Source organism: Salvia hispanica, chromosome 1 (genome assembly GCF_029641045.1).
Source record: "Salvia hispanica isolate PSC_SH4W2 chromosome 1, Shi_PSC_v1, whole genome shotgun sequence".
NCBI lineage: Eukaryota > Viridiplantae > Streptophyta > Magnoliopsida > Lamiales > Lamiaceae > Salvia > Salvia hispanica.
Window position 1 is genome coordinate 20428438 of NC_142692.1, and position 18963 is coordinate 20447400.

General features: G+C 36.0%; 3 protein-coding genes across 4 annotated transcripts; 2 read left to right on the forward strand and 1 right to left on the reverse strand.

The window, feature by feature from the left end:
- The first annotated feature begins 4871 nt into the window (after window positions 1-4871).
- Window positions 4872-9444, forward strand: LOC125194538 (uncharacterized). The gene is made up of 7 exons (XM_089063100.1): window positions 4872-5130; window positions 5724-5865; window positions 5989-6062; window positions 6140-6613; window positions 6729-7262; window positions 7397-7609; window positions 8359-9444. Exons 2-7 carry the CDS (start codon window positions 5781-5783, stop codon window positions 8992-8994), a joined length of 2016 nt encoding a protein of 671 aa, XP_088919226.1. The 5' UTR covers window positions 4872-5130; window positions 5724-5780; the 3' UTR covers window positions 8995-9444.
- Window positions 9445-11389: 1945 nt separating this feature from the next.
- LOC125185449 (pyruvate dehydrogenase (acetyl-transferring) kinase, mitochondrial) lies at window positions 11390-13667 on the forward strand. Its single transcript, XM_048081983.2, has 6 exons — window positions 11390-11706; window positions 12166-12424; window positions 12535-12715; window positions 12838-12985; window positions 13079-13292; window positions 13370-13667. Exons 1-6 carry the CDS (start codon window positions 11464-11466, stop codon window positions 13426-13428), a joined length of 1104 nt encoding a protein of 367 aa, XP_047937940.2. The 5' UTR covers window positions 11390-11463; the 3' UTR covers window positions 13429-13667.
- An 838-nt stretch (window positions 13668-14505) lies between these two features.
- Window positions 14506-18718, reverse strand: LOC125223238 (hAT dimerization domain-containing protein). 2 transcript variants are annotated; one of them, XM_048126285.2, is made up of 8 exons: window positions 18532-18718; window positions 17733-18140; window positions 16750-17672; window positions 15960-16646; window positions 15764-15847; window positions 15584-15659; window positions 15188-15504; window positions 14506-14876 (listed from the first exon to the last, which is right to left on the reverse strand). In XM_048126285.2, exons 2-8 carry the CDS (start codon window positions 18064-18066, stop codon window positions 14664-14666), a joined length of 2634 nt encoding a protein of 877 aa, XP_047982242.2. In that variant the 5' UTR covers window positions 18067-18140; window positions 18532-18718; the 3' UTR covers window positions 14506-14663. The 2 variants fall into 2 exon arrangements, with proteins under 2 accessions (XP_047982242.2, XP_047982241.2); XM_048126284.2 differs by having other exon boundaries at window positions 16750-18140.
- Window positions 18719-18963: the final 245 nt, after the last annotated feature.

Consider the following 18963-nt stretch of genomic DNA (forward strand, 5'->3'; position numbering starts at 1 on the left):
CACAAACTAAAACTAAAACGAAACGAAATCAGATCTACATAAACTGGCGAACAGACAAGAGCGAAGGGTGCCAGTGGTTGTGAGTTTGGAAGGGGCGGCGGATTTGGGGTGAATGGGAAGTGAAATGAGAGAGATGGAGGAAGACCGAATGGGGGAGGAGGAGAGTATAATTTGGGCAACTCTTGTAGTTAATTTGGGCCACCCTTTTAGTTACTCCCTTCGTCCCACCTCAAGTGATTCACATTCTTTTTTCGGTTGTCCCAACTAACATGATTCATTTCTTTTCATAGAAAAAAATTCAGAATTTTAAACAATAAATTAAACTGCCATAATTAAAGATCTACTTATTCCCTTATTAACATTAACTCAAATTAGAAATAAATTGTACAAGATCTGTTCATTTTACTCAGCCTCCTCTCTCTCTCTCTCTCTTTTCCCAACCAACCCTTTACTCTCATCTTTCTTTCATGTTTTCTGTCGACCACCTTCTCTCTCTCTCTTTCCCACCAACCCTTCACTCACATCTTTCTCCATGTTTTCCGGCAACCACACCGAAGGTGGATGGATAAACCCACCATCTCCCTCATTTCTCATAGAAGACGATGTTGTCCTCCAAACTCCGTCGCTCCCAAACTCCGTTGCGGTGCTGTCCTCTCGGACTAGCAAGGTCGGCCTCCAATTTCCCGTCGGCAAAAAAACCATATTCCTCACCTGCCTCCAACTTTAATTTTTGATTTGTTAAATCTAGGATTTCGAATTAAAAGGTTAAGTTTGGGAATTTTTTAAAATTAAGACTAATTCTTTCTTTCTCTCTTTATACCTCTTTTATCTTAAAGTTGATGTTGTTATGTTTGTCTTGAAAGAAAATGAGAGATGATTTAATTTTTATGCATTGTTTATATTGTGAGGATTGAGTTTGCATGTGATAGTGGAAGTAAGCAGTGAGAACGTTATGTCTCCAACTGCCAAAGACAAATTTTCTGATGAGATGAACATACTAGAATTTTAAAATTTTAAAAATATTAAATTATGCATAAAGATTAATTAGAAGAATTCAAATTTACTTTATTAAACTGTATAAAATTTAATCAGTAAATTTAAAGAATATAAATTATTTAATGAAATTATTAATATTAAAATTGAAAATACTTCAAATGAAGCAATATGTAAAATAAAAATACAAAGAGAATCCATCACATCACCTAATCTACTTTATTACCAATTCATGTTAAAATACTAAATAACACTACCTAAAATCTTGTGCCGAAAAGAAGTGCCTCAATTGAGGCAAGATGGAGGGAGTATAATTAATAGTTGGGCTCACTAAATTAATTGGAGATATAAGGTGGGTGAAATAATTTGTTTTGGGCTTGGAATTAACTTCTACTTGGGCCAATTAAATTAAATCCTTGGGCCGTTCTAATTAAATAATTCTTGGGCCAATAATTTAATTGTGGGGAATTATTTAGTTAATTCTCAGAATAATTTGATGGGTGAATAACTTTATCCCAAGTCCGAAATAATTTAATTCAAGGGGAATTAATTTGTGAGAATTTAAGTACGCGTTTAATTAAATTTTGGAATTTAATTCATCATCGTGGTGGAAAATACGAGGAGCCAACGGAGGAATTATGGGCGCGAAGTCTTGGGTTGCCGCCGAAGAATAAAAAATATGAAAAATTCGAGAAACGAGATAAAAGACTGTAATTAGGGTGCATGCGTTCTAATTATTGGTTTTCTCGCGCTAATGGTTTTGCTACTATTTTATTTATCTAAAGGGAATTATTCCGTGAGGCTCTAAATTCGGAATGAGGAATACTCAAGTTACGATACTTTTTTAAGCGAACGAGGTGGGCTTTCTTTTAATTTAAGAAATACCACCGTTCAAGAAATATTTTGGGCTTTGTTCTCGATGATGCTTAAATGCTTTGACGTGAAATGAATAATTGGCATGCCATGTTTTAGATTTTGTGGAATACCGGTTGCCTAGATTTGAGAGATGTTTAATCGAATTCGGGTCTGACTATGGGCCGCAAACCCTGCTTAGGCTAGTGCACATCATGTGGGGACCGTGAGCTATTTATTGCGCATTTGGCCGATCCAGTGACCGTTTGCAATGTGGCTACATTCCCGGTTCACGAGTTATTTCAAATTGTGTATGGACAACGGAAAATGATTGATCAACCGACTTTGATGTAAATGGAAATGTTTTAATGTTTCGGACTTTTGAAAAGTATCAAAAACCGAGAGCACTCACGGAGGCTTGACAATTATTTTTATGAAAATTTTATTTCGGCAAGTGTTCACTGAGTATATCAAGTACTCATCCCTTCATGTGTTTTCCTTATGTACAGGTTGAGCTATGACAAGTTGTGGTGGATGTTGAGTGGAGCCTCTGAAGTCTGCTCGTTATCTTGTATCGAATGAGTCACGTCTTCACACATGATGTCATTCTTTTTCTCTTGATTGCTTCCGCTAAAACTATTTATTGCTTTGAATAATGCACTTTGCGCCAAGATACTTTAAACTCGATTACTCCTATACATCTTTTGATTATTAAATAAATTATTTTGGTTATCTAATGTTGTCCAACTATAATATTATTTCAATTCCTCTTTCTTCCCCGCTTCTTATATCCTCCCTCAATTGCGATCTACCGTTCTTTATATCCATAGAAAGGGTGTGCGTGACAAAGAATAAAGTGAGAAGGAGAAAGAGAGAATAAAGTGAAAGAATAAGTACTTCCTCCGTCCCTTATAATTTATCACCATTTGACCCGGCACGATTTTTAAAAAATGCAACATAATGTGGGCTGAAAAAGTTAGTGGAATGTGAGTCATACCTTTGTAGATTAGTTTTATTATAAAATATAAGTGAGAATGAGTTAGTGTAATGTGGAATTGAAAGAAAATGGACTAAAATTAGATTAATATGGATTAAGTAATTATAGTTGGGCTACAATTACATTAATCCATGAGCCCAACAATCATAGAGCTGTAGTGACCTTTCAGTTGCCTAACTCTTCATCTGCTTAATGGTTATATATTCTTCATTGTGGGGAATGAGAAACAGCGTAGAGAGAACAAGAGAGTCACAAGATAGAAAATACGTAAAGTTTTATAAAGAGAATTTTTAGTTTTCTTCTAATAGCAATTGTACCGGGATAGTTCCTGCATCGGATTGGATTGCATGTGGACCTCGATAGTAGTAGATTCAACCTACAGGATTCAACCAATCAAAAGAAAACAACACAACAAGTAAGATTTAATTCCATTGTGTTTTACATGCTCAACTTGCAATATGATTACAAATCTAGATCTTTATTCCTGTAGGTTATTTCCATTGCGCTCATTAGAAGAATACAAGAATTCCTAACAGATGTCTACTAATAAAAATAGTAAAAGTGAAATATGACAAATTTTTAGGAACGGATGAAAAAATGGAAATAATTGACAAATTATTAGAGACAGTAAAAGTAAAAGATATGATAAAGTAAGAGAGATAAGAGGATAAAGTAGAAAAATGAGTGAATTAATTATTACCAAGAGAAAACGTTTCACTTAGTAGCAAAAAGGAAAATGTTTCACTTAGACCATCTCCAACGGCACTTCAAAACCTAAAATGCAGTACGATAATCCCTCCAATAGTACTGCAAAACCAATCCCATTATAGGTTTTTGAAGAAAAAATATCTATCTTTAGGTTTGCACTAAAAGTATAACAAAAATACTATTCATAGTTTGAGTTATTGCATTCAAGTCCAAATCAATTTATATTTATCAAAATAGAAAAAGTGAAGAAAGAAAAATTAAAATACAGAGAAAAAACTTTCAGCGAATAGAGAGCGGCTTGGAGAATATGAAACTGTGAATTAACCTAATATTCTAATCTTATTAATATTTGATTTAGTTATTAAATAATGGGCTGGCTCATATTAATATTATATTATTTAATATACTTAAAAAGATATACTATTATTTATAATACAAAGAGCAGTCACTTTTATACTACATAACCCAATTTTACTATATAGTTTAATTACTAATCGTACATATAGTATGAAAACAATTATTTTATTAGTTAATTAAATACTATACGGACATTAATATATTCAAATAAAATATGCTATCAAATATAAAAAAAATAGTTAAACATTAGTAATTAAAACGACGCATAATATAGAAATTCTAAAATAGAGAAAGATAAACCAAATACATAAACTAAAAATAGAAGACTAATAATTAAAATTACAACAACTAATAAAAACATAATCTAATTAATGAATACTAAATTTTGTAATTTATTATTTAATGAATACTCGATTTCATATTTAGTTATATAAATTAATAAATCTTATATTATATTATATTACTTAATTTAATTAAATATATTGACAAAGTGCAGTAGGATTAGTATGTAATATTAACATAAAATATTTTATAAGTATGATTGAAAAGTATAAAAAGTCAGTGGACGGGGAATATTCTTTTGTATTTGAGTCTAGTGTAAATGGTTTGAGCAAAATCAATATTTAATATAAAATTTACACTAAAATGGATTTGAGTTTAGTGGAATGGTTGAAGATGCTCTAGGCAGGAACAAAGGGAGTAATTTCATTGAAAATAAAGTATTGAATATATCATCAATTCATCATACCATATTCATTCATGTGTAGTTAATATCACTTAAATACAATCTGAATAATTTCATTGAAAATAAAGTATTGAATACATCATCAATTAGTCATACCATATTCATTCATGTGTAGTTAATATCACTTAAATACAATCTGAATAATTAGTGTAAATTTAATCCAATGTATATTCACGCAATTAACCTTTATTTAAACCATATTTTAGAATGCGAACAAGATTCGTCTTCGTGTAGACGTTGTACACCCTATGCCACCCAATCTCTCCCTCTCCATATTTTTCAAGCTTCCATTTCTCCTCACTCCACCGCCATTCTCTCTCTCTCTAGGGTTCTCTCTTATTCGCGTGAAGAAATCGGGATTCTCGCAGTCGCAGATACATTTTGGGGATTTTCACACCAATTCAATCCCGCCTCTTTCTACTTCGATCCTTGACCTCCTATCTCACTCTGTCATGGATTAAATCCGCTCCTTTCTTCGGTTCGTCTCGCTTAAAAATTCACTTTTCTTGTGATTTTCTTAGGTTTATTCATGTGTTCTCAATTTAATTTCAGTTCGTATTTATTTCATGCGCGAATGTATCTTTCTGTTTGGATCGTGCTGCTGTCGATAGTTTGGAGGAGTTGTGAGCGTTGACCTTGTTTACTTTTGTATGGATTGATTCAAGTTGTTTTTTCTATAATTTTTTCCAGTAAAACAATGTGCTTATGGTGTTAGGGTTTTTTGCGGAGGGGATATGTATTAGGATTTTGTTTTCGGTGATTGCAGAGTTTAGGCACTGATGTGTGGTGGTTGGTTGAGGGTAAAGTTAATTTTTCCCTCACATACTCTGTATAAGAAATCATAGCAGTGTTAAGGTTTTATTGCACTATCAAATCAATGTGACGGACTTGCTGATATGAATCTGGTTAATTTTTACAGTTGAGTTGTTCAGTCTTCCTTTATGAATGATCGTCTGATCCTATAGTTGGTAAAGGGGGGCAACATTGTTCTAACTTCTGCTTCATTTTGTTCCATATATTTTGGATATCCTTGTTCCTGTCTTCTTATAAAACCGATTTTGGATTCCATAGATTCAAGGTGCTGAGTCAAACCCACAGCCTACTGCTTAGTTTGAACCATACGGATCCATGTACAACGAGGGAGCACCTGACTATATAATTGACCAGGGCTTGTATTATCCTACTGGCACCAGCTATGGATACATCTGTACAGGTATAAGCTGTATAATCTATGTTTACATGCATGATACTTTAGTACTCACTCCAGGGTTAGTTGGCAGTATAATAAATGGTTTTAGGTACCTTGGCTTGAATGACATTTCCTTTATTTTTGTAGGATATGAACCAACCATGGATTGGGAAGACCAGCATAGGTTTTCCGGTGTAGACAGTCAAGATATTCATTACACAGTGAGTATTTTTCTTTTAAGACAGATTTTTATACTTTATTTGGTTTGAAGATATTAAATCTAGTTCTTCTCTGGCAGGTTGCGACAAATGAGAACACACCCTATGTATATTATTCTCCCAATTATGGGTATGGGCAGTCACCTTTTAATCCATACAATCCTTATATTCCTGGTGCTGTGGTAGGAGCTGATGGATCAATTATACCAGCTCAACAGTTCTATGCCCTTCCCTCGTATGAGGATCCTGCTACATCGGCGTCATACCTGCCTGTAGTTTTCCAGCCAAGGCCTGATGCTGTTGCTAATGGGATTGTAGATTCATTTATTGATACTAGTGGATCTTTTAACAAGGCTGATGGCCTTGGTTCTAAACACAATTTGGCTCTGAATACTCCTAATTCCTCATTGACTGCAATGGGTGATGCCTCTTGTCAAAGAAACTCTTTTGTAAAGATGTCTCAAGGTAGGGTTAATATGGGGACTGGCAAGCAGCATTCATCAAGTATTACTTCTGGTAGTATTAATAGTCAAGCTGCACCGCAGATTTCCCAGGTTAGAATTTATCTTTCGTTTCATTGAACTAGTCGTCTCTGAGGACAGATTCTATTTTTGTAGATTGTTGTTGTAGCCATTTCTTATACCTCTCCTACACATATTTTCTTTTTAGATTAGAGGCCCTCGAGGCATGGAGAGCTCTTTACGTGGGAAAGCATCAGCTGTCGGTATCCAGTTAAAGACTGCTTTTACTTCTGGAAACGGAGCATCTACTTTCAAATCGATCAATTATTCCCATGCATCTGTAAAGAAAGTTAAGCCCAACATGCTTAGTGGGAGGGCTCCTGATGATGAAAGAGCTGGTTCTGATATATCTAGCGACCAGGATAGAGGGTCTAGGATGAGCAAATCAAAGAACCAATTGATTGTTAAAGCCTATACATTAAGGGCTGGAAATCCTGATGCACAAGGAAACATCATTATCTCTAGAGATCAGTATAACAGAGTTGATTTTCCAGTGGAATATTCAAATGCAAAGTTTTTCGTGATTAAGTCATATAGTGAGGATGATGTGCATAAGAGTATCAAGTATAATGTGTGGTCATCCACTCCCAATGGAAACAAGAAGCTTAGTGCTGTATATGAAGATGCCAAGAGAATATCTGCTGGAGACCCAAGAGGCTGCCCCATCTTCCTCTTCTTTTCTGTCAGTAACTGTTTCATCATGTTTTTGTAGTTGCATCGATGATTTATTTTATGTTATCATTAGCTTGAGCATGCTATTTCCATTTGTTCATGTAGTGGTATTGACTGATGCTTTTTTCTCTTTGTGAAAATAAGGTTAATGCGAGTGGCCAGTTCTGTGGTATTGCAGAAATGACCGGCCCAGTGGATTTCAACAGAGATATGGATTTCTGGCAGCAAGACAAATGGAGTGGAAGCTTTCCTGTAAAATGGCACATCATAAAAGATTTGCCAAACCCAAATTTTAGGCACATCATATTGGAGAACAATGAGAACAAGTCAGTGACTAACAGCAGAGACACACAAGAGGTATTTATAGCTGTCTTTTCTTTTTCATGCCTTACTCCCTGCCAAAATTTCTAATGGGGTGTGGCATGAGTTTTAATAAAATTTGTTTGTATATTGTGAGTGGAGAAAGGGAAGGTAGTGTTAGTAATGACTAATGATTAAGAAATGTATTGCGAGTGGACAAAGTGGTGAGCCATGTGGTAGAAAGGGTAAATAAATTGATATACTGAGGGTGATTTGTTGTTGGGTAGTGTTTATAAATGGAAAGACACTATATTTGTGGGAGTACCAAAATCATAAAAACTAAAAAAGGACTAGAGGCGGAGGGAGAAGTAATTAGTATTAGTTATTATGCATCTCTTGTTAAAATCAAGTATGCATGCAAGCACCATTTATGTGGGAAATATATTCTCTTTTATTTGATCTCTTTTTAAAGCTTTTGATTCTATTGATGATGAATATTAAGTCACATTCCTCCTTCTTATCGGTCATAGAGATAGGTGCAACATTAGTACTTAGGGTCAGTGTTCCTAGCTTTTTTTGTATCATAAGTTACTTGCAGATAATAAGCCATGCTTTTTTTAACTTATGTTTGGCTATTTTACTGTGCTGAACTGTGCATAATTACTGTGTTGGAAAAAGAAAATATTGTGCTACTTGAAATGGATGATTATTAAATAATGTTGCTGTCACTTTGCAGGCATACTTTGTTTTAGTTTTCTTTTTTGGGAAAAATAGCATGCCATAAATTTGTTTTTGAATATTTTCAGATAAGCTTCAAGAAAGGCTTGGAGATGCTTAAAATATTCAAGGGCCACACGTCAAAGACATCCCTACTTGATGACTTTATGTACTACGAAAATAGACAGCGGATTTTACAGGGAGAGAGAGCCAGGCTTTTCATGAAAAGCTATGAAAATCCTTATCTTGTTCCATTATTGGATCCCCCTTGCAAGCATCAGCCTGTTCACGATTTTCCTCCTATTAGCGATGCAAATGCTGCCAAACATGATACCAATAATTCAAGTATGGCAAACAAAGGGGAAGTTCCCTCAGGGGCTGTATTAACTTGCTCCGCGAGCGACCATGCTGAGCCCAAAGGGCAGATTTCCTTGGGGACTAATCCAATAAACGGAGCTAGTGTCCCTGGACGCCGTAAAGGCTCAGCAGATGGAGTGCCAAATGCAGTTGATGAACTTAAAATTACTGGTTTGAAGCTACATTCAGATGAGCCAGGTTCAGGATGTACGCTCCCTACTAGGGCAGTATCTAACAAAACTAACAGTGAGGTGGTAAATGTTGTCACGATAGGGTCAATGCCTGTCAAAGTGGTGGATACCGAATCTTCTGGTTTTTTGACAGTCGGCACAATTCCATTGGATCCAAGAACTCTCCTTCATGAGTAGATAGAGAGGGGACAGTGCATAAGAAGAGAGGTTTACGGCTCGTGAAGATGGATTTGGATGGTTTGTTTTTTCATTTGAAACGTTGTTGACAAATTCCTGGGGGAGAGGTATGCATTTCTATTGGTACAATTGAGTGTAGCCATACTCGATCTTGGCTTCTGTTTCGGAATGTTGGTGGTATAACATCCAGGGGCAGGATAGCTCGCAGTTTTCCCTCTTTCGTCTGGATGAGAAGGAAGAATTTTTATTTTAACTAAATTGATATGTTAAATACTGATGTTATCGTTTTTCCGGTTTCTCTAGCCGGAGTCGGGGTAGGGACATTGGTCTTAAGCCGAGGGTGCTGCTGCTCTTTCGTTTCCGTTTAACTCATTGATTTTTGGCCTTTTGGCGTCATCTTTACAGAAAATATATCCAAGAAAAAGGAAAATAAAAAATTTACATTTACTCCTTGCTTGTCTCTCAGATGATTCCGTTGTGTTGAAAAGAATTGTTCTTTAAATTTTAGTGCCGCTGATTGTGTTCCAGTTATGTTTGAGAATTGAGATAAGAAGATAAGTTTAAAATTTCTCATTTCACGAATTATGTCTCGACGGTCTCGTTGCATATTTATTTAATGTTTTTTATTTGAGTTGCATGTTTATTTAATGAACATAGCAATGAGCAAGTTGTCAGATTATACTAAGACTAACAAGATCACAATTGGATATACACTGGAGTATTGATTTAAATCAAAGAGATGAAATTGAAATTTTAATTAGGCTCTGGTGACAGTTGATAATTATGAATGATAACTGTAGAAGACAAGAAGAAAAATAGCGTATTCAATGCCAGGCATTATTTCAAATGAGAATTTAAAATTTTAGTGAACAAATCAAGTTCAATTATATAATGGAAGGATGAAAGAAATAGTAGTGCAACTTAAATATGGAAATGGGAAAAGTATCATGGTTTCTAACTCTACTAAGTACTAACTGAATTGTTGCATAGTTTACAAACTCTTCATCAACAAAAATATGCAACATTGAACGGATATCATTGATGGATATGTTATTTAGTAGATAAATGTCATATAGATATGGTTCCTACAATGTAGAGAAAGTGGTTCTCCTTGTTTATAAGGTGGAAATTTAAAGTCGAGAGCAGCTAGAGTGTGGGGCATGTTATAAATAGAAAGAATATATACTTATTTGTTTTTTTTATTTTATTTATCACTTCTCGCACTTAATTGATTTTAAGTATCCCAAGACTTTTTTCCACGTGTTATTGTTCTTGTTGCCAATTCAATTAGTATGTTTTATAATTTATAAATGGGACCAAAATGTATTAGAATATGCATAGCTAAATCAAAAATTTGTTTAACATGGTTTTATATGCACCAAAACTGGTGCTCATTTATTTAAGTGAATAACTAGCAAATACAATCGTAGAGTTGTGATGAATGTCGAACCAATTTTAAAGACCGAACTAGAGATCAAATCTGGGCCATTAGATCTAGTTTTTTTGATGAGATGTGCTGCTGTGAAAATTTTTTCTGCTTCATTACTAGCCCATTTTACTTCATTATATAGGTTTATTACTTCATTCTGTACATAATACCTTGAAACTACAACATGTTTTTACTTGCTTCCAGTAGGTTTTGAAATGATTCAACATATGCTTCATTCAAATTCATTGACGTGGGTTTTTGCTTGATTAACATTTAAATATGCAATTTATTCAAGTGAGTTTATTACTTCATTCAGAAACGTTATTACTTCATTGGATAAGATTTTTACTTCATTCCAGTAGGACTTCAAATGCTTCTACACATACTTCATTCCAATAATTTATTACATTATTCCATGTGTGTATTAAACCATATTAGCGCCATGGCGGTGGTGATAGATATTGTAGAGAGAAAGAACGGCACGCAACGGCAAAACCACATTTACGTACAGGAATGAAGTAAAAACCTACTGGAATGAAGTAAAATCCTACTAGAATGAAGTAATATATTCTAGACGAAGTTAAATCTTCGTAACATGTTAGTATGACTTATTTACATTCAGATGAATTAAAATAGGCTCATGATGAAGACGAAAATAATTTATAAATTTTTGTATCTTATCCATAAAAAACTAGATCTAAAAGCCCTAATTTGATAGGGTTCGGTGGTTCGATTTTTAAAAGTGGATTTGTGGATAATGGCAGTGGTCCGATTAAACAGATATAGTAAAAAAAAGAATTGAATGGAAATTCAATATACTCCACTTGAGTTGAGTAGAATTTGAAAGATGATTATGTTATTCTACAACGATACTCAATGTAAATGCAAGTACAAGTCTTCGAAAAAGACAAAAACGGAATGAAAAAGCGGGTTATTACTATTATGTTTTACAGAAATAAAATGAAAAACAAAAAAAAAAGTGGACGATAAAACTGAAGAAGAAAAGAGGAGTGAGTGAGTGAGAGAGTGGGTGGATTTTGATGGCGGCGACGTTCAAAAAAGCGTCGAAAGATCTAATCGCTGAGGTTCGGAGATGGGCTGCCATGAAACAAACAGGCGTCAGCCTCCGTTACATGACCGAATTCGGCTCCCGCCCCACGCCTCGTAATCTCCTCATCTCTGCTCAATTCCTCCACAAGGAGCTCCCAATTCGCGTCGCCCGCCGCGCCGTCGAGCTCGAATCTCTCCCCTACGGCCTCTCCCTTAAACCCGCTGTTTTAAAGGTACTTTTTCCCTAAATAAATTTCCGGTTTTTTTTATTTTTATAATAATAATAAGAATAATAATAGAAGTGGTTGATGTGGGCAATTTGAATCTGAAGTAATAGTGAGGTTTATTGGAGTTTGGTGTTTTGTAATTGATGAATTGAGGGAAGGATGGGATTACTTATTCAGCCCCGATCTACAGTGGCTTTGACTAAAAAATTGTTTCTTTCTATAAAAAAAGAAAATAAAAAGAGTACTAACTCTCTTTTTTAATTGCTATTAATATTAGTGAAAAACAAGATCCGAGTTGTCGATTAGATTCTCGATATCCATACTAAGGAGATTCTTTTTGCTAGAACAATCAGATTCTGATTGTGTTTGAGTTGTTTTGTATGATAATTCATGATATATTTGAAGGTTAGAAACTGTCTAATTTCGTGATTGTGTTTATTTGAACCCAAATTCTTGGTATTCTAGGTAAGAGATTGGTATTTGGAGTCTTTCCGCGATATTAGATCCTTTCCAGAAATCAAAGATAACAACGATGAGTTGGATTTCACACAAATGATTAAGATGGTTAAAGTCAGACACAACAATGTGGTTCCTATGATGGCTTTGGGAGTGCAACAGTTGAAAAAAGATCTGAATCCAAAAATTGTTTACGAAGATCTGGATGAAATTCATCAATTTCTGGATCGGTTTTACATGTCTAGAATTGGGATACGCATGCTTATTGGTTAGCACAACTTCCTTTGTTGGATTTCTTTATTTTTGGTTGGTACGCTGATCTTTGACATAAGCTTAACCATTTTCTTATTCCATTAAAAACAATTATGGGTAACTCAGGGCAGCACGTCGCCTTGCATGATCCGGATCCTCCTCCCGATTGTGTTGGATATATACATACTAAAATGTCCCCGGTTGAGGTTGCAAGAAATGCTAGCGAGGACGCCCGTTCCATTTGCTTGCGAGAATATGGCAGCGCCCCAGATATTAACATCTACGGAGACCCTAATTTCACATTTCCGTGAGTATTTTCCTTTTCCACTTTCAATATATTTAACGCCGCATGATGTTGCAAATTAAATCATCATCCGTTCTTGGATTTGCAGCCTTTATTTAATGTTCTGCAATCTGTTTCTACGGCAGTTATGTTCCCACTCACTTGCATCTAATGGTGTTTGAGTTGGTAAAGAATTCACTGCGTGCTGTTCAAGAAAAATATATGGACTCAGACGATGTTGCACCTCCCATGAGGATAATAGTTGCTGATGGATTGGAAGATGTAACGATTAAGGCAGGCTCAGTCTCGATACCTTCTCGTTATGGGATTGAGATATACGTACCATTCATTACGCTTTTATTTTGTTTGATTATCTTATGCCTATAGGTATCGGATGAAGGAGGTGGAATAGCCAGAAGCGGTCTTTCAAAGATTTTCACCTATCTTTATAGCACTGCAAAGAATCCCCTCGATGATCAGTCAGACGTTGACCCTGAAACAGCGACAACTATGGCAGGTTATGGTTATGGTCTTCCTATAAGCCGTTTGTATGCCAGGTACTTTGGAGGGGATCTGCAAATTATCTCTATGGAAGGATACGGTACGCTTTATCCACTTATGCGTCCCAGTGTCAAGTTGTATTGATTTGATCTGAAATTGTATTCCCGGGCTTTACAGGGACCGATGCTTACCTCCATCTGTCACGGTTGGGAGATTCTCAAGAACCTCTTCCTTGAGCTTTAAACCATTATTGAGAATGATATGTAGAGGCACAGGTTCACTATTCTTCCAACTGTACATTTTCTTGTATGTGGTGTTGTTATTTTTTTTTATGCAATAAAACGCATGTGTGCTTTCAACAAAAGATGATTCATGCCCAAATCTTTGGTTGGATCCTCTATATGTATGTATCTGAATATGTAACTAGATGTATACTATTCCCTCCTCTGTTTCATTCTAGGCGACACATTTTTCATTTTTGGATGTTTCACACTAAATGACACATTTCTAAATATAGAAACATCATTTTCTCTACTTTTTCTCATCTCTTACTTCATTTTCTCAACTTTATTCACAAAACAACATTACATAAAATCTCGTGTTAAATTAAAAATGCTACTCTCTGAGTGGGATGGAAGGAGTATATCAAATGAAATATTACCAACTAACCGCACAAATCAATAATACTCCCTCCATCTCACTTCACCTTAGTTGGAGCATTTTTCTTGGCATGGAAATTAAGAAATGAATGTTTAGAAGTTAAGTGAGATAGAATCATATAGGAAAGAGAACAAACTAATAGAAAATTGTAAAATACTCTCTCTGTTCCTTATTAATTGGCACTAATTTCATTTTTCGTCCGGCTTCAATAAATTGGCATCCTTAACTTTTTACTTTTAGTAATGGACTACACATTCTACTAACTCACTCACATTTTATTATAAAATTACTAGAATATAAAAGTAGGACACACCTAACTTTTTCCACTCACTTTGCACTATATTTCTTAAAACACGTGTCAATCTAACAGTGCCAATTAGTGGGAGGCGGGGGGAGTATATGAAAGAGAATAAAGTTTTTAACAAGAAAGTAAACAACTCAATTACTTTAGACGGCCTAAAAAAGAATACGACTCAATTATCATGTGACGGAGGAAGTATTAATTAATAAGAAATGATCTGCTGGTTTTCCCTGGTTAGAAGGATATGTATTCCGATTCAAACATCATCGGGAAATGTATTTGAAACTCGTTGATACCTTTACAATTCAAAAGCCGATGCATTTTCAATTCAAAACATAACCGTTGCAAGACCTAGGAACCAAGGTTACTTTTTATGAATTTACAAAACTGGGCAAACACAATGTGATATGTACGTTGGGGCAACAATTACAGTGTATACAAGAAACGACATGAAAAACCCTAGTAAAGTTTACACCCAATTAGATCGTATAGTACCTATATCCGTCGCGACTAGTCAGTCATATCTTCTTCAATGAAGTCGAGATCTTGATCATCGCCTGAAGCTGCATCATTCTGAGCGCTGTCATCGACATCCAGTGGCTCTGCCACATCTGCTAGCACCATCTCCATTGATCCTTTTCTCGAATCTCCATGTCCATCATCGAAGTCGTGGACCTCATTTTCATATCCATCACCATGATCCATTTCACTATAAAGGATTTCCTGCAAAGTTTAGTTACAGTAAGAATGTTGACAACTCCACTCACAAGCACCAACATGAAGAAGGAATCATCATCAAGTAACTGACATTCACACCAATTGTGATTTTATCAGAGCCTTTCTAATAGTAAAGTGGACTATTTCTTAATTCCTTGCATAAGATAAAAGGAAATCAAAGAAAGAATGAGGCATTATTTAAAAGCTAGACAACTATGCATTTTGAATTTCTTACCCAACTCACACTCATAGGCACTACTATAGACTACTAATAAGAAATCCACTAAATAAGTCTTTAGTTCGTGCTCAAGTAGTACCTCGTCTTCTTGTAATGCTTGTTTCTCTGTCTCCACGATCCAGTCATACAGTAGATCTTCTTGCAGAACACTGTCTAGGGACGTTGACTTACTGGACCTTTTCCTCATCTGGCGTTCCCTTAGTCTCAAATTATAGTGAACATAGATTGCTTCATTCAATCTCTTCTGTGATAGCCGATTTTGTCTATGTCTGTGCATCTGATCATGTACACTCCAGTTATGCTCACACCCAAAAGATGAGCAACTTTGACTCAGTATGCGTACAGCAATTCGTTGCAACTCTAAACAATTAATCCCATGTTGTTGCCACCAGGCAGCTATAGAGAAAGGAGATGGCTCTCAGTGTAAATTACAGATTGTAGGAGTAGTTTGGTTTGAGTATGTTGATGGTATAACCTGGATCAAGCTCTGATCTGGTACTAATTGCCAGGTCAGTTCCAAAATCAGCTTTTGCAGAACCAAAGTCAGAAATCTGAAATACAATATTACAACTTTTTGGGGAAAATATGCAAATATACAATTGGAAATTACTTGATTTGGAAAAGGGTATAACAGATATAACAAGAAAACCCTCACCTGCATAGATGCTGAAATTCTTCTAGCACTGTCTGGTTCCAATTTCACAATGCAAGCATTCAGACCACGTACGACATCGGGATGCTAAAAGATGCACACTGATATTATAACACTAGCAAAACCTAGAATCTTAAAGAGCAAAATTAATTTTGATTGCTATGGACAAACATCTCCAGAAAGGACAACAGTCTCCTACCAGGACAAAATCTGACCGATAACGGTATGAAGGATTCAGGAAGTAAGCAGCCAGATAGAGAGGATGGTGAAACAACGAATCCCAGTGATTGTCAATAACACTCCAAAAAGATTCATATTTACGTGCATCATCACTGTGATTGATTTTTATAGCAAGCTTCGCTCTGTTCATATCATTGTAGATGAATGGCATCGAGAGGCTCTCATCACTATCGATCTTTTGAAGGACTTCAAGTATGGGGTCTACTGATCTTTTGACATACTGTACCTTCCTCCAAAATGAGGAATCCATCACAATATTCTTCACCTCTTTACCTTCATCTGATTTAGAATATCTAGATGAAAGCCATTTGTTTGACTGAAACATTTTTCTTAGATCAACCCTGTGGTCAAGAAGACTTTGCAATGTACTGAAACTTGAAGCAGATTGAGTGGCAGACAGACTCAGAAGTTCCTTACCTCCAGTGAATTCTCTTTTCATCAAATTTAACAACCAGATCCTATTGTAAATGAATTTTGTAATTTTTTGCCCTTTCTCTATACAGTCCCGAACACGGTTTAGTTTCTTAAAATCTTCGAGCATTTGATCAATACAATATGTGGCACAAGGTGTCCAAAACAAATTTCTCCTCGTCTCTTCAATCATCTTCCCAGCAGCTTGATAACTGGGTGTACTTGGAGTGATTACCTACACTCAAAGATGGTATCAGTCAGTTGGTATACAAGAAAATGTTACCATACTCAGAAGTATTATGATTTACAACCATGCAAAACAATAGTACGTTGGTTACCTGCACCACATTTTCCTCCCCCATATCTTCTACCACTTTGTCAAGCAATTTGTACAAATAGGTTTCATCGTCAACTAGACCTGTCGCATCAACTGAACAAACAAAATATACTCCACGAGGGCAGGATACCAAAATGTTGATCAGTGTCCTGCCTTGAGAGTTTCTCCAACTATCTGCTAAAATGGAACACCCTGTCACTGCCCAAGAAGACTTATACTCCTCGAGGTAGTTTTTGACTGTCAGTATTTCATCTTGTAGAAACCGCCCTGATAACATATTGCTAGATGGTCCTATCAAATCCGAGCCATACTGACCTACCAGCTCTAGCATTTTATGAAAATAAGAGGAGTTGGCTGCTTGAGAAGGCACACCAGCATGGTAGAAAAACTTGCATATTGCAGAAATGACTTCTCTCCGGGACCTCTTGGATGGACCCATTTTCACTAGCTTTCCACCTACTGCCGGTTGAGTTTTTGGTGTCTTCAGGACATTTGCATCATACCTTGGCCTTTTCGGTGTCAGCTCAGATCCATTACAGGCAGACAACCCTTTGGAAGTCCTCTTGAAATCTCTATCAAATCTTCTATCACCATGTATAAGCCTATCATTACCCATTGGGTAAACAGCTTCATCTTCCTGCTCTTCCTCCTCATTTTCTGACTCCATGTAAAATGTAGATATTTCCTTAGTGTCAGGTCGCCTGTGCCTTCTACCGGTACGGTGCCATCTCATGTTTTCTTTTATTTTGAGATAAACTTCTTCCGGTGCATTCTTACAAGGAGCAACTTCACCGGGTATCCTAGCTAGATGCTGCTTAAACCGGTTGATACCTCCACTCACAATCTTCTCACAGTAATTACATTTCACCTTCTTCTTCCTCTCATCCTGAGGTACACCATGCTCCCAACCAGGATCAACATATCCTAATGAACGAAGTGGAGTCATATTCACTGCTAAATCCTTGTCAATCAACAATTGCTTACCTTTTTTCCTATATCCAAAGTGCTCTTCTTCCTCCAAATCATCAGCAGCACTGAGGTTCAAATAGGACTGTTCCTCGTACTCACTGTGCCTTGATTTCTTACTAACACGGCGCCCCTCCAAATTTTCCCTCATTTTGAGACGCACCTCGTCCGGAGCCTTATCACAATAAGTTACTTCACCAGAAAGCCGGGCAAGGTGTTGCTTCAGTCTGTAGATTCCTCCGCTAACAACTTTGCCACAGTAATTGCATCTAACCTTCTTCTTTTTGTCATCTTGTGCAACACCATGATCCCAACCCGGGTCCATGTATCCGGAAGAGCGATGCGTCGCCATCTTCAGACCATTCGACTATGAAATCCACCCGACTACTTCCATGTTTGTAACACGCCAAACATGCAACGATCAATCTGAGTAAGCGAGATAGCATTCAGCATTAGCAGACAAGAAACCAAAGTCCAGACTAAAAGAGGGATCTTTCAACATACAATGCTTATATACTCAATAACCAACTTTTGTACACCACCAAGTCTCAACACAGGTTATATAAATTATACAGTCACATAATCGAAAGCAAAACAACAAAATAAATCGATCCACCACCATATTCAGCTACTGGGGGAAGAAAAAGAGCAAAAGGAGCTACCAGCAACATTTCAGGAAATCATAAGTCAGTTGAAGGTAACTAAAAACTTAATATCATCACCGCCAAATAGCATAATGATCAGAACAAATGTTAAAAGCTGTGGCATCAGCTAGAAAATAGGCAATTTAATGGATTTTAACTTGAATTGCGCATACCTGAATGAATGACGATGATGAGTAATTGATGAGGAAATGTTGAATTCGGAAAAAAAAAATTTAAACTGGGAAGGATCGGAAGTAAGAAACGAGTCGAGGGAGAAGGAATCGTGAGTCTCTGAGTGGACACGGGATTAGCTTTTCTCAGTTTCTAGGGTTTCGGATTTGGGAATCGTGACTCTCTGAGTGGACGCGGTGCTGCCCCACCTTATAAAAAAACATTTAGTTAAAAATACTTATAAATTTCGATAGAGTTTTAATAAATAATCGATAAAGTTATAAAAAATAAAAATTAATTGAAATATTATTTTTTGGAAGTAGGAAATGGTTATTTTTTTATTCCTATTCAATTAGGATTGGGTAAACGGTTCATCGATTATCGATTAATCGATAACTGAAATTAACGGTGTTTGGGTCGGTTTTGATTTTGTG

Coding starts and splice junctions, on each gene's coding strand:
- LOC125194538 (XM_089063100.1), top strand. CDS start 5,781: ATGTACAACGAGGGAGCACCTGACTATATAATTGACCAGGGCTTGTAT. Junction 6,063..6,139: donor GTCAAGATATTCATTACACA/GTGAGTATTTTT, acceptor CTTCTCTGGCAG/GTTGCGACAAATGAGAACAC. Junction 6,614..6,728: donor CTGCACCGCAGATTTCCCAG/GTTAGAATTTAT, acceptor TTTTCTTTTTAG/ATTAGAGGCCCTCGAGGCAT.
- LOC125185449 (XM_048081983.2), top strand. CDS start 11,464: ATGGCGGCGACGTTCAAAAAAGCGTCGAAAGATCTAATCGCTGAGGTT. Junction 12,425..12,534: donor TGGGATACGCATGCTTATTG/GTTAGCACAACT, acceptor TGGGTAACTCAG/GGCAGCACGTCGCCTTGCAT. Junction 12,716..12,837: donor GACCCTAATTTCACATTTCC/GTGAGTATTTTC, acceptor TTTCTACGGCAG/TTATGTTCCCACTCACTTGC.
- LOC125223238 (XM_048126284.2), bottom strand. CDS start 18,066: ATGGCGACGCATCGCTCTTCCGGATACATGGACCCGGGTTGGGATCAT. Junction 15,848..15,959: donor ATCGGTCAGATTTTGTCCTG/GTAGGAGACTGT, acceptor TGCATCTTTTAG/CATCCCGATGTCGTACGTGG. Junction 15,660..15,763: donor GAATTTCAGCATCTATGCAG/GTGAGGGTTTTC, acceptor ATTGTATTTCAG/ATTTCTGACTTTGGTTCTGC.